The sequence below is a fragment of the Chelonia mydas genome, chromosome 14 (genome assembly GCF_015237465.2).
Source record: "Chelonia mydas isolate rCheMyd1 chromosome 14, rCheMyd1.pri.v2, whole genome shotgun sequence".
NCBI lineage: Eukaryota > Metazoa > Chordata > Testudines > Cheloniidae > Chelonia > Chelonia mydas.
The window spans coordinates 27,557,411-27,571,911 of record NC_051254.2 but is presented as its reverse complement, the minus strand read 5'-3'; the positions used below and the strand labels follow the sequence as shown (position 1 = coordinate 27,571,911).

General features: G+C 53.8%; 1 protein-coding gene and 1 long non-coding RNA gene across 2 annotated transcripts in view; both read left to right on the top strand.

Annotated features, from left to right (window-relative positions):
* The first annotated feature begins 8,058 nt into the window (after positions 1-8,058).
* Positions 8,059-14,501, top strand: part of LOC119567802 (maestro heat-like repeat-containing protein family member 1) — a 129,361-nt gene continuing 122,918 nt past the window's right edge. The window contains exon 1 of the mRNA XM_043528897.1: positions 8,059-8,557. Coding sequence (XP_043384832.1) covers positions 8,534-8,557 — 24 coding nt within the window. The 5' untranslated portion in view covers positions 8,059-8,533. The remainder of the gene's footprint in view (positions 8,558-14,501) is intronic.
* On the top strand, positions 10,054-11,494 carry LOC119567803. Its single transcript, XR_005227796.1, has 3 exons — positions 10,054-10,128; positions 10,555-10,660; positions 11,176-11,494. It is a non-coding gene; the product is annotated as an uncharacterized LOC119567803 (long non-coding RNA).

Genomic DNA, 14,501 nt, shown 5'->3' with positions numbered 1-14,501 from the left:
AAGGAGAGTGATCACTTAAGATGAGCTATTACCAGCAGGGCGGGGGGGGGGGGGGGGGGAGAAAACCTTTTGTAGTGATAATCAAGGTGGGCCATTTTAAGCAGTTAACAAGAACATCTGAGGACCAGTGGGCGGGGGGGGGGGGGGGGGGGAGAATAAACATGGGGAAATAGTTTCACTTTGTGTAATGACCCATCCACTCCCAGTCTCTATTCAAGCCTAAGTTAATTGTATCCAGTTTGCAAATTAATTCCAATTCAGCAGTCTCTCCTTGGATTCTGTTTTTGAAGTCTTTTGTTTTTGAAGAATTGCCACTTTTAGGTCTGAGTTCGAGTGACCAGAGAGATTGAAGTGTTCTCCGACTGGTTTTTGAATGTTATAATTCTTGACATCTGATTTGTGTCCATTTATTCTTTTACGTAGAGACTGTCCAGTTTGACCAATGTACATGGCAGAGGGGCATTGCTTGCACATGATGGCATATGCCACATTGGTAGATGTGCAGGTGAACGACCCTCTGATACTGTGGCTGATGTTATTAGGCCCTATGGTGGTGTCCCCTGAATAGATATGTGGACACAATTGGCAAAAGGCTTTGTTGCAAGGATAGGTTCCTGGGTTAGTGGTTCTGTGGTGTGGTGCGTGGTTTAGCGATGGGTCGTCCTTCAGGATAGGTTGTAGATCCTTGATAATGTGTTGGAGAGGTTTTAGTTGAGGACTGAAGGTGACGGCTAGTGGCGTTCTGTTATTTTCTTTGTTAGGGCTGTCCTGTAGTAGGTGACTTCTGGGTACTCTTCTGGCTCTGTCAATCTGTTTCTTCACTTCAGCAGGTGGGTACTGTAGTTGTAAGAATGCTTGATAGAGCTCTTGTAGGTGTTTGTCTCTGTCTGAGGGGTTGGAGCAAATGCGGTTGTATCATAGAGCTTGGCTGTAGACAATGGATCGTGTGGTGTGGTCTGGGTGAAAGCTGGAGGCATGTAGGTAGGAATAGCGGTCAGTAGGTTTCCGGTATAGGGTGGTGTTTATGTGACCATCGCTTATTAGCACTGTAGTGTCCAGGAAGTGGATCTCTTGTGTGGACTGGTCCAGATTGAGGTTGATGGTGGGATGGAAATTGTTGACATCATGGTGGAATTCCTCGCAGGCTTCTTTTCCATGGGTCCAGATGATGAAGATGTCATCAATATAGCGCAAGTAGAGTAGGGGCGTTAGGGGACGAGAGCTGAGGAAGCGTTGTTCTAAGTCAGCCATAAAAATGTTGGCATACAGTGGGGCCATGCGGGTACCCATAGCAGTGCCGCTGATTTGAAGGTATACATTGTCCCCAAATGTGAAAGAGTTATGGATGAGGACAAAGTCACAAAGTTCAGCCACCAGGTTTGCCGTGACATTATCGGGGATACTGTTCCTGACGGCTTGTAGTCCATCTTTGTGTGGAATGTTGGTGTAGAGGGCTTCTACATCCATAGCGGCCAGGATGGTGTTTTCAGGAAGATCACCGATGGATTGTAGTTTCCTCAGGAAGTCAGTGGTGTCTGGAAGATAGCTGGAGTGCTGGTAGCGTAGGGCCTGAGGAGGGAGTCTACATAGCCAGACAAAAATCCTGCTGTCAGGGTGCCAATGCCTGAGATGATGGGGCGCCCAGGATTTCCAGGTTTATGGATCTTGGGTAGTAGATAGAATATCCCAGGTCGGGGTTCCAGGGGCGTGTCTGTGCGGATTTGATCTTGTGCTTTTTCAGGGAGTTTCTTGAGTAAATGCTGTAGTTTCTTTTGGTAACCCTCAGTGGGATCAGAGGGTAATGGCTTGTAGAAAGTGGTGTTGGAGAGCTGCCGAGCAGCCTCTTGTTCATATTCCGACCTATTCATGATGACAACAGCACCTCCTTTGTCAGCCTTTTTTATTATGATGTCTGAGCTGTTTCTGAGGCTGTGGATGGCATTGTGTTCTGCACGGCTGAGATTTTGGGGCAAGTGATGTTGCTTTCCCACCATTTCAGCCCGTGCACGTCGGCGGAAGCACTCTATGTAAAAGTCCAGTCTGTTGTTTCGACCTTCAGTAGGAGTCCACCCAGAATCCTTCTTTTTGTCGTCTTGGTAGGAAGGTCTCTGTGGGTTAGTATGTTGTTCAGAGGTGTGTTGGAAATATTCCTTGAGTGGGAGACATTGAAAATAGGATTCTAGGTCACCACTGAACGGTCTCATGTTCGTGGGGGTGGAGGGGCAGAAGGAGAGGCCCCGAGATAGGAGAGATTCTTCTGCTGGGCTAAGAGTATAGTTGGCTAGATTAACAATATTGCTGGGTGGGTTAAAGAAACCACTGTTTTGGCCCCTTGTGGCATGTAGTAGTTTAGAGAGTTTAGTGTCCTTTTTCTTTTGTAGAGAAGCAAAGTATGTGTTGTAAATGGCTTGCCTAGTTTTTGTAAAGCTCTCCAACACCACTTTCTCCAAACCATTACCCTCCGATCCCACTGAGGGTTACCAAAAGTTAGTGCCTGTCTCACCCCCCACAACCTGCAAAGGTCTCGTGCCAGCAAAGGGAAGCTGCGCCCAGATCTGGAGCTGCATTCGCATGTCCTGAGGGCTGTCCTGCACCATGGTCACCACGGGCAGGTAGGTCATGAACCTCCATCTCTGTCCCAGCTGCAGGATGGCCTCTGGTGCCTGCTCCCTCAGGCACCTGGAGATGCTGAAATAGGGGTGGGGTTGGCAGAGCAGGAGAAATGGCAGTGAGAGCCTTTTCCCTCCCTGGGAGATTACGGTGTCCCTCTGTGGGGACTCCCTTCCTGGCAGATGCTGTGCTTTCGTTCCTGGTCACTGCCAGGAGGCCCAGCTCCCAACCCTAGCAGCTTGGCTGTTCCATCCCCTACTGTGTACCGAAACTGCCTTGAAAGGACTATCCAAGCCCCTCCCAGCCGTGCTCCCATTACAGGTCTCTCTCCTGGCTGAGCACAGGCTGTTCTTATATCGCCCAACAGGCCTGGATCCTAGTTGCATGCTGCTCCTTCTCATGTGACCCCTGCACTTATTCCCTTCACCTGGGGATAGGTTCAGTTGAGCTACTACCCCTTTCATGGCCATCTGACCCTGGGACAGCCTGAAACTGGAAACCTGTGCTCGAACAGTAACTGTTTGCTAGGAAAGGTGCTGAAGACACAATGGAAGAGGAAATCCTTTGGACTGGATTGAAATTATTCCAAAGGAAAGTGAATGAGAGAAAATGTCCAGCGTTACCCTCCTAGCGAAAGAAAAAAATTAAGGTCAGAAAGGACTGTTCTGTCCATCTTCTGTGTAACACAGGCCCTAGAACGGCACCGAGCGCTTCCTCCAGAAACCCATGACATGTGACTGAGCCAGAGCACGCCTTCTGGAAAGACATCAACATGCATTAGAGCCAGCTGGTCAGAAACAATCTTTCTTCTGCAGTGACGTGAAGTTAAAGGACACAGAGAAGAAGAAAACCTCGACTTGGGTTTTTACTGGAGCTGAAGCAGAGAGGCCAGGACAAACACGGCTAGGGCCCAGGACTGACTATCAGCAGATCTGCTGTTTTCTATTCCTGGCTTTTTGACCATGAGAGAATCTCTTTGCTTCTGTGTGCCTCAGTTTCCACAACTATAAAATAAAGCTACTCAAGGTTCTGTTTTTTTCTCTCCTGTTTTTCAAGGCGGGACACTTAGATACATTTGGGGCCTGTCTACGCTACCGGTCTAGAGTGTCTTTTTGTAAGCTGATGACCCCCACATGTTGTTCAGAAGCTATGGATGACACAAGCTCCGAAGTTTGTTCTCTGCTTAGCCCCTCTGGCACAGCTGGGCTGGGCGGCCTTTTCTCGCTGTGCTGTGTAGAGCAGGTTCTGGGCACTAGGGATATGAAGAGGCTCTCGGGGACTAATTCTTGAAAATCAATATCAATGAACTGCAACCCAAATAAAAATCACTGCTGCTAACATTGGTGGGTGATAAAATAGTAGCAGAGTGGTAACTAATGATGAGGACAGGGCAGTGACACAGAGAAATCGGATCCCTTGATAAAGTGGAGCCATTCAAAGAAAACAAGTTGGAAAAGAACCAAAGGAAGGGTCCTATAGCTAGCAACAAAGCATGCAGGCCACACCTACAGAATGGGGAAGTGTATCCAGGAAAGCACTGACTGTGAAGAGGATTTAGGGGCCATGCTAGGCAAGCCATTCAACATAAGCACCCAGGGTGATGCTGTGGTGAACAGGGCTAAAGCCATCATTAGATGTATGAAAAGAGCAGTGAGGCACAGAGGGAGGTGACACACCATGAGGAAGACTGATCATGGAATCCTGCATCCAGTTTTGGCGTCCACCTTTGAAAAAGCATTTTGAAATCTTGGAGATGGGGCAGCAAAAAACAATGAAACGTTTTGAGGGCTGGAGAAAAATGCCTGCGAATGAGCTATTGAAAGAGCTCAGCCTGTTTAGATAATAAAAAAGATCGGGAGGTGACGTCATTGAAGTGTTGAAGTGACTTCATGGAGAGAAAATATCGGGTATTAAAGGGCTCATTAATCTATCAGAGAAAAGCATAACAAGACCCAGTGGCTGGAATCTCAAAAGAGACCAATTCGTATTCGAAAGAGGGTACACATATTCAACCGTGAGGATGAATCACCAAAGGAACAAAGTAAAAAGGGAAGTGGTGGGAATTCCCCACCTCTTGATGTCTTCTAATGAAGACTAGATGGCTTTCTGGAATGTGTGTAGTCAAAAACTAGCTCCTATGCTATACAGAAAGCATGTGATATGCAGGGGGTCGGATGACATGCTCTAATTGTCTCTTCTGTCCATAAAGTCTGCTAATTGATGAAAAACTGAGCGTAGCATGGGGAGAAACCTCTGATGTTTTACTGTGTTCGGCTTGAGCCCACATGAGTGCTCATTGCTTGGGGTGATCCAGGGGAAGCAGCTGAAACATCCAATGTGGCTGGACGGGGCAGGACATCAGCACTGCAGGGGAGGGGTGGGTGTGGCAGTGACATCACAAGGGCCTTTGGCAGGACCTCAGCCTATTGGACAAAGGTGGTGGGGAGGCGATGACCTCACAGAGAGATCTTGACATCAGCCAGGCAGGACAGGGGTGCAGGACAGGGGCAACCTCGGAGATCCCTGTGGCTTTGCTTCAGCACGTCTCCTTCTCGAGGTCTCTCCTGGAGGACTGAGAGAGCATTCACTTGCACGTACGTGAGCGCAAGGAGGACCCTCTTCGGAGTTTTCTCCTTTTCTTGTAGTGGTTTTGCTTGAAAACAGACGTCCCTGTATAGAAGGTAAGAGCCTCGGAGAGGTTTGGAACCTGTTTAGTCTGATCCATGAAGTGCCGGCTGATTTTTAGGAATGGAAAACACTAGATTGTGGGGGCAGCATTTTATTTCCGACCTAGGACTTTGTCCCTCAGAATTACTGGGGACATTGGGGTTTCTCCTTTTTGTTTTCCCTTTTCCTCTGTCCCTCCTACCTTTCTCTTCTTGCTTCCTTTGTCCTTTTCCTCTGCTCTCCTCCCACCACCAGGAGCTCTGTGGGTGGAATGGGGGCCGGGGGGGCGGTTGTGGGAGGCCCTCACAGAGAGGTGAGACTGGACTAGTGCTCCGAGAGTGATCCCCTCGGTGGTGACCAGGGCCATTCTTTGGGCTATTTGATGAGAACCCTTAGCCTCCCACCCCTCAAAGTCCCAACCTTGATTGGCTGAGGAGGGGGCTATTGACAGGGAGGAAACTCTGGTCTTTGTTGTTCTCTTTTATGACCAAGCAAAGAAGTCACAACCAGTTAGATGTTTGACCAATGTTGACGCTGCTCTCCATTCATTGTCTCGGAGCAGTTCATGATCCTCTCGAACATTCCAATTCTTCTGAAATAATTGCTGAATAATTACTATGAACAATTGTTGGTCTGTAGCTCATTTGAGAGCAATTCTGCTACTGACTGGCTGCATCAGCTAAGACAAGTCACTGCTCCTTTCTCAGCCTTCGTTTCTCCTTTTGTCAAGTACGAAAAACAATCCTCTCTCACCTACCTCGCCATGGGTGGATGCTGGGGATCCACTGAAGAGTGTCACTCGGAGCAGTGCAGACTAGGGGGTGTCCTATCACACTGAGCCATAGCAGATTATGACCTAATATTCGATTTCATTTGTATTTTATTGTTATGAAATTGTGAAAAGCAGCAACTACTTAGCTCAGACTGAAGCATCTCGTCCAATTTTCTAGAGCATAGTGTCTCCCCTTTGTGTACGATGAGACAGTTTAATGCGCTGTGTCTGACAGGAGATGCTCTTGTTTTGCAAACAAATATTTTTGCAAAGAATTTTCCTCCTACTTGTTACGATTTCAAGAAACAAAGTGGTTTCGTCTGAATGGATTTTCTGACAGAAAACGGTTTCCATGCAAATGTTCACACCTTATTTCCTGGGCTTTATCCCTGCCTCCCGGGGGGTTGTTGTCTGTTAGTTAGAACAGGAGTCAGGACTGTTGTCTTCTCTTTCTGGCTCCGTCACCGCTTTGCTGTGTGACACCTTGGGTAGGTCCAATGGGAACAGGGTCAATTCTCTAACTCCAGGCAGCAGTGAGCCTGGGTGAGATAAGGGATGTTAAGGCCGTCTGCGAAGGAGAAAGGGATGTTTCCAGGAGCTGAATGTCAAGAACTCTAAACTTTGCTAAAATGGCTAGTCTCGAGAAACAAGAACTAGTTGGGGCCAAACTTTAACCATTGTCTTTTTTAAAGGCCATTCAGGGATGTGAGTCCCAGAGAGCCATAGAGAGGGGGAGCAACTTGCCCAAAGTCCCACAGATCAAGAGGCAGCAATGGAAGCAGGAGTGACCCTCCCTCTCAAAGGCAGGGGGACCAGACATTAGGGCCTGGTTGCAATTGCCAGCTGTGGGAGGGAGTGTGCGGCAGTGGTTAGTGAAGGGGTCCATCCATGGCTCTGACACTCAGTGTGACCCTGAGCTGGTAGCTGAGGCCAGTTTGCTATCAATAGGGTTGGGGTCCCATGGCTACAGCCCAGCGGGGTTGGGAGACTCCAGGAAGGTGTGTAAAGTGCTGGGATGTCAGGATCCTGGAGGCGCTGTCACCCCCGCCCTAGGGCAGTGCTCTGCACCCCCCTGTTGCTGGCTGAGTTTCTCCGTCCCTTGCAATAAGACAGACTCTTGTTTTCACAGCCAGTCGATCGCCCTCGTGTCATCACCCTGCCTGCTGGCTGGGCAGGGTAACTCCTGAGGTCACCACCATCTCCAGCCTGCCTTGGGCTTGGAGAGTGAGGAGGAGGGCGAGGGACGTCTGCTGACCCTGAACATCCGCCATCCATCATCCCATCACTGAGAGCAAGTGAGTGGCATTCGGGTTCCTCCATGTCTTCCCCTGTCTGTCTGGGGAGAGGAGAAACAGGGGGAGAGACTATCTCCAAAGGGGGATTTCATCTGCCAACAGCCCCCAAGAGCCCCTCACTCTTAGACCGGGCAGGGGCTTCTCCAGAGCCGTCTCCAGTGTGTTTGGAAAGGTTCCAGCAATGGGGCTCCCAGCCCTTCCCTTGTGGGACACTGTTCCCCAGGCTGAGAGTCTCTGACCTGGGCCAGACCCTGTGAGCTGCTGAGCATGGAAATCAATGGGGAACGAGGAGGGCCCTGGTCTTCCTGTGCTCAGGGTCTTTGTGACTTTGACATGGAGAATGGTTTCGCAGGAGAAGTCCGGGCTCCTGGGTTCTGTTCCTTCTCTAGCCTGGGTGGGAGAGTGGCCTGGGACGACAGGAGGGTGCTGCTTGTCCAAAGTAACCAATGGTCTTTGGGACTGACCCCCTTCTGGAAAAGGATGAGACTTCCTGGCTATTGCAGCAGCAGGGATTAAGAGGGGGAACGTTGGGAGCAGATCATGCAATGAACTCCTGCCCATGTGTGTAGATGGCACTCCCTGCACTCCTGTGGGGGCAGAGGGGGCTGGTGTGGTTGGAGCAGGTAGGAGGAGGGACGGAAAAGGCCCAGGAGTGAAAGGCTGCCTTGAGCCCAGGCTCACCCCTGCTCCCCGCTCGGTTCCAGGATGGCCAGGCTCCTGCGGATGGTCCGGAGGAAGGCTCTGCAGGTGGCCCCAGAGCCTGAGGGAAGCAGCTGCCACCTTCCCAAGGGGCAGAGCAAGCCCTGCGTCCCCGCTGGCGGGGAAGCAGCTCCCGTCCAGGCCAGACGGCGGAAGTGCCCGGCCTTCTGGAAAAGGAACCTGGCTCCCGGCGCAGGCGCCGAGCTGGGAGAGGCCCCGACCAGGCCCCAGTGGAGCTGGCCCAGGCTGCGGTTTTGCAGACAGGACCCAGCCCAGGAGGGGCGCCGGGCAGGGTGGCTCTGGGGCTTGTTGTGTGGGCAGCAGCGGCCCCAGGAGCCCAGCCCTCCTTCCCATCAGGAGGCATCGCCCTGCCTGGTCTCTGAGGCCCTTCCAGCCCCCGCAGGCCAGGAGGGGGAAGGTCTCTGTCCCAGCACCGGCAGCTCAGCATGGGACAGCGGCAGCACCTGGGCCTCTGGCAGCAGCCAGGCCGATGGAGGCCACTGCTTTGTTCCAGGTGAGGAGCCAGGCTGGGCTGAGGGAGGGCTGAGGATGGGATGTGAACACCCTGGGCCCAGACGCTCTCCCAGGGATACGGGGGAGGGGTCCCCAGCCCAGCTGTCTGGCCTGAGTCACGCGAACCCCACGGACAGCAGCAGCCGTCACACAGCTGCCCCTTCCGCACAGGGACCTGGGGGTGGGGGCGTGAAGAGCTGCTGCCACGTTGGTCCTTGCTGCTCCGGGCGGGGGGAACAGGCACCTCCCCTGGAGTCCTGGCCAGTGGAGGGGGGGCTCTGATCTGGGCTTCTGAAGCTGTTGGGGGCTGAAGGCATCCCTGAGAGGGAGGTTTGGGGCCCGATCTGCCCTGGGTGCCTGAGGTGGGAAGGGGGGTCTTGAATCCTGCTCTGCCCACCACGTCCCTGTCCTTCCCTCCCTGGTGCAGGGACCCCCCTGGATTCGGAGCAGGTGGACATGGCCGAAGATGAAGCTGCTCTCAAGGTCATCCGAGAGCAGCTCCAGTGCAGAGATAAGGTACAAATGTTCCCCACCTGGGCTGGAAGCAAGATTGCCCTGTCCCTTCCCAGCATCTCCACCCCCTGCTGAGGGTCTTGTCCCTCCTGATCCACCACCCCTAATGGGGCCCTTTTACATCCATGATGGGGGACCCCCAAGATGGGGGTGTTTGTCCCACAACAGCCGAGGTCGTCTCCCCCCACAGGCACTGTCCCACTTCCTGATCCTGCTTGTGTAGGAGTGGTGGGGGATTTGGAAAATGGGCGGGTCCCCACAATCCCCCACTGAGGCCTGAGCCCTGGAGCTGGTTTGAGTGGGGCAGGAAGGTCCCTAGCTAACAGGTTCTCTCTCCCTATACCCCACTCCTGGTGGGTCCAGGATGAGGGGCAGCAGCTCCTGTTCCTTCAGGCCATCTACCCCGCATGTCTGGCTGCACGGGAGAGAGGGGAGGACACGCTGGAGCCGCGCTGCTGCAAGGCGGCTGTGGTGAAGAGGATTGTGGTAAGTGAGACATGCCATACGGCAGCTGGAGGGAGGAGAGAGACACGGGATTGGCAGGGGTATGGCCGGGCTAATGGGTGGGGGCTGGGTGGTGTTGGAAGGGGCAGCAGAGGGCAGGGATTGCTGGGGCTGAAGACTTGGGAGAAGAGAAGGGAGAAATTGTGAGATTGGTCAGTAGTAGGCAGGGGGGGAATTGTGGGACTGGAGGGCCGCTGAGAGTGGGGGCCAAGGAATCACATGGTCCCAGCTCGGTCGTCGGGATGGGGCTGAAGGGGCAGTTTTGAGAGGGAGGAGGAGAGAAGGGGATTGGGAGTGAGCTGGGCAGGAATCTGGGAAGGGGAACAAGTCTGATGGGCAGGAAGGAATGGGAGGAGCGGGAGGTGGTGGGGGATCCTGCTGGCCATGTGGGGCACTGGCTGTGTCATCTCCTCAATGGGAGGTGTGAGTCGGGCCTGAATCTCAAATGCTCCTTTGTCTTCTTCACATCTCACAGGAGCTCATCGAGGAGCTTCCAGATGACTCGTCACCCAGCGCCGTCCTCGCCCACTCCCTGGCTGCAGTGGGCAACCTCTGGTACCGAGACAGCCCCACCCCCTCCCCTCACCCCAGTGCTGCTCAGGCCCAAGGCTGGGAGTCACCGTCACTGTCCCGCCCAGGTCACCTCCCAAGAGTGGCGCCTCTGGCAGAGATGGTGGGGTGGGAAGGGTCACTCTCTCCTGGCAGGGCTGTTCTTTTCACTCCCATAACATGACAGGGGCCGTGGGGAGGGGCTCACTCCCGGGCTCAGCTACAGGAGGGGCAGCAGGCTCCAGGGAACAGGAGCTATTCCTGTCCTGCCACTGTCTGTCTGGGACACCTTGGTCTTGTCATTCCCTAGCTAAGTGCCTCAGTTTCCATTCTCGCCAGCCTGTGCCTCTATCCCTGTGGCTTGGTGTCCGTGTTGGCGACAGACCCACCCCCGTACTGCACAATCTAATAGCAGCTCCTCTCTCTTGCCAGCACCATGAAACCTGCCCTGGAGCCAGCCCTAGAGACCCACCTCTTGCGAGCTGCCCTTCACTCCGTCTTCACCCTGGGCACGGAGAAGGACACCACCGACATCCAGGTACCTCCTCCTCCTCCATCCTCTTACTTTTCCAGAGTGGTCCTTGGTCCCTGCTCCCTTCATTCGCTGGAGCTCCAGATTTAGAGGTGGGGTAGCGGAGATGGAACAAGCTGCAGGGTTGGATCCTTCCCTCCAGCAGGGAAGAAATTACCCCTCCCTGGGGGATTTCTTTCTTTCTTTCTTTCTTTCTTTCTTTCTTTCTTTCTTTCTTTCTTTCTTTCTTTCTTTCTTTCTTTCTTCCATAAGCTGTGTTTTGCCCAGAAGCCCAGCTTCCATGCATAGCAACTTGGCTGTTTCCTACTCTTCTGCCTACAAGGCCCTCTGCAGAGACCTGCTAAGCTCATGGATCAAAGGTCCAGGAGTCATGAATTCTTGCGAATTGCCTGCAGTGGGATGTGAAGGAGAGAGGCCAGGAGATGTGTTTGGGAGTCTCCCCAGTGCTTCCCAGAGACCCCTCTTCCCATCCTGTGGCAGGTGTAGGCCCAGGTTCCCTAACTCTGACCCATGCTTTGCAGGCTCTGCACAAAGTCATCCCAGAGGTCCTGGATGCCATGCTGGGGAACCTGCTGGCAGAGTCCCCAGACACAGACAGGCTCCACTTCATCTTGGAGGTGAGCCCCATTTGACCGTAACTCTTTGGGGGACTGGTAAGGAGAGACTGGAAGATCCATTTTCTACTCTGTCCTCCTAGCTGGGTCCCCAGTGGGCCGTCCTTGGTTGGGGAGCTCAGTGCAATGCAGTGTGAGGTCCTTCCTTCTTGAGGGACAGAGGAAAGAGCTGGGACTTCAAGCCAGAGCTCTGCCTGGTTCTGCTGAGCACTAACCACAGGGCTCCTGGCTGTCTTGAGGAGTGAGAGTCTGAAAACCCACCCTTCCCCCACCCCTCCACCACACACACCGCATGAGATTTGGGAGACCGTTCTCAAAGAAGAGGCACAGGTTCCTTCCTAGAGAAACAGGAGGATCCCAGGGAATCAGCCCTTCCCTCTGATCTGCTCTGAAATTCCTGGGGGGATTGTGTTCTCAGTCACTCCCTACATTCCCGCAAGGATTTTCGTAGCAGGGAAGGGCGGAGGGTTCAGTCTCCTTTCTGGTGAACTGTTCAGGAATCAGGAGTTCTGGGAGGATGGGACCAGCCCCAACCCCGAACATTGTCCCAATCGAGAGAGACGCTGACAATTTGTGACCTGAAGGGTACAAGCTGCGTCCTGGGGGAAAGAATCCCCTTCTAAAGGTCTGCCATCAATGACTCAGCTATTCCCCCCTGCGCAGAATGTCTCAGGCCCCTGGGGCTGGGGGCGTGGGGCTCATTTGCAAAGCAGGTGCACCTGGCCACTGAGTCTGACCTGCCTCCTTTCCCCACAGCATGTCAACTTGTGGGTCGTGTCCAGGGTGTCCCAGGAGCGAGCCAGGGCTATCAGGAGCAGCACAGCCCTGCTGAGATACACAGTCACCCTCCCTGAGTTTGACGTAAGTGAGCTCCGAGCCCAGCTTGCTGGCTCCAGGCGGAGGCGGGCTGGCTCCAGCGGGCTGCAGGATCTGCTGCTGCTGGGGCTGTGGCTTAGGAGGGTTCTTCATGGGGAGGCAGAGTCAGAGCAGGGACTGAACTAGGCTTGAGTCAAGTTCTTCTTGTCCTGGTTCAGTGTTGTCCCTGGGCCTTTAAGGGGCCCAAGCTCCAGCCCCTGCTTGGCATCCCAAAGCAGCTCCGGGCTCCCTTGGCAGCAGAGCAAATGAAGGGTCGATCTCAAGCTCCTCTCTCCCAGCATCTCCTGCAGAGGGGCTAAGGGGAAGGACCCCTCTGGCCCAGGGGGGGCAGGAAGCTGAGAGGAAAATGCTGATGGGGTCCCCTCTCCTCTCCCTTCCATTAGATCTCAGCTGAGTTCCCTAGGATGGGTCACCATGTGGCCCAGCTGGCTCTATTTGTCAGCGATCCAGACAAGGACATCAGCCGGCAGGCCAGGGAGGGGACTTACCGGCTCTACCAACTGCTGCTCCAACAGAGGGGTAAGGAACCCAGCTGGGACACGGAACCCAATAGGGGACTATGAGTGACCACAGGTGGATAATGGGACCCCAGACCAGTTGTCTCAGACTGACCCCAGCTGGAGGACAAGTCTCTCTCTGCCTCTGTTCTTCTCCACTCCACTGTGCAGCCACCAATGGGGTTGGAAGGACACAGAAACTGCAACCAGAATGAGAAAAGTCTCTCTCTGTCTCTCTCTCTTCCAGGGCTGACCATACATGATGCGGAAGATCTCTGGTGCTATGACTGGCACCAGGACAGAAGGCTCTTGGGCTACAAGAATACAGCCAGAGTGGGGGAGGTAAGGGCACTGTGCCAGGGCATGACACAGCTCAGGGAGTGTGGCTGGCTGGGTTCCCTGCAGCAAATGCCTCCTGGAGACAGGAAAAGAGCCCACTCCTTATTTCCAGCTCAGAGTTCCTCATCCAGCAACCAGTGGGACAGGCTGGTGCTAAAGGTCCCACATTGGAACCTCGCTAGTTGCCGTGATTTGAGTGTCTTACATGGCTGCATTGCTACGTGGCATAAGGAGGATCCCCGGGTGGGTGAGTTAAGATAGGATTATGGCTCTGGGTGTTTCTGTACTCCTTGACCTCCTGGCTGATCCCCAAGTGTCTGAGAGGAGAGCCCTGAGTCAGTCAGTCACGATTGCTTGATCAGACCCTTGCTTAATTCCCTGCACCCTCTAGAAGCAGAGAAAGGATGTGGGCTTTGCCCAATTCCATTGCCGGTCAGGAAGCGGAATGCCTCAACCTGGGAACTGGGTAGGGGACAAAGTGAGCTCCAGAGCCAATATGGACCACATGCGCCTCCCTCATGTCTCCAGACCCGGCCAGGGAATGGCAGAGTATCTGGACCTCAGCCACTGTTCCAAAGAAGCACATTGTCACTGAGCCAAGTTGCGGCTACTTGCTGCACAAGTAGAAAATCCAAGACACCCCCCCGCCCCCGTCTCACAACTGTGGTGAGAATATCCAAACCTTCGAACACACCGTAACACAGTGCCCCCAGCCTGGAGTCAAAGGTGAAATGGGTGATTTCCACAACATCACAGAGGAGGCCTTGGAGTGGCTCCTGGATTGACAAGGGCATCGACAGAACGCTGCTCCAGAGACGCCCCGTGAGAGAGACTGTGTGAGCTTGTCCCGCCTCCCACAAGCTGAATTGCTGCAGCAGAAGAAAAGTCTCCGAGGAGCGTCTGGGATGGGGACTGGGCCATGAGTCTCCTTGTCCTTGTCAGGCTGCAGGTTGGATTCCCTGTGAAGAAACCAAGGAGCTGCAGAGGCCATTCCCAGCGACAAGAGAAATCACTACGCTGCGGGGAAGAGACCTTTGGTCTGTCAGCTCCAACTCCCTCGCCCCCCACAACACACGCACACTCCTCTAGCCGCTGAGGTGCAGGAGATCTCTCTGCTGGAAGCAACACAGGGTCCCCTGTGGTCTCTGTGCCCTGCACAGCAGAGTGGGCCTGCTCACACACATTAGAGATCCATTTCCAGCCCACCCTGGCCCCTGCCATAAATTTCCCTCCGGAAAGAGCCACTGGAGGCTTTGGTCCCTAAGCATCTGCGACCTCTTAATAAAGGGGCTTCCCTGAGCCCTGGAAGCCTGAAAGCCTCCTGGGGAATGAAGTGCCTTGGCCACAGCAGCTCTCTTCCCCGCCCTTTGGGGCACTAGAGGCCATTGTACGGCCAGGACTTGGAGACTGGCTGTGGGCAATCTGCTCGAGCCTCGTGTCCTCTTGGTTTTAGGTCTTTGGAAAATTCTTCTCCATCGGGCAGAAAAGATCCTTCCTGCAGACAGCAGTGCTGGCCATCCA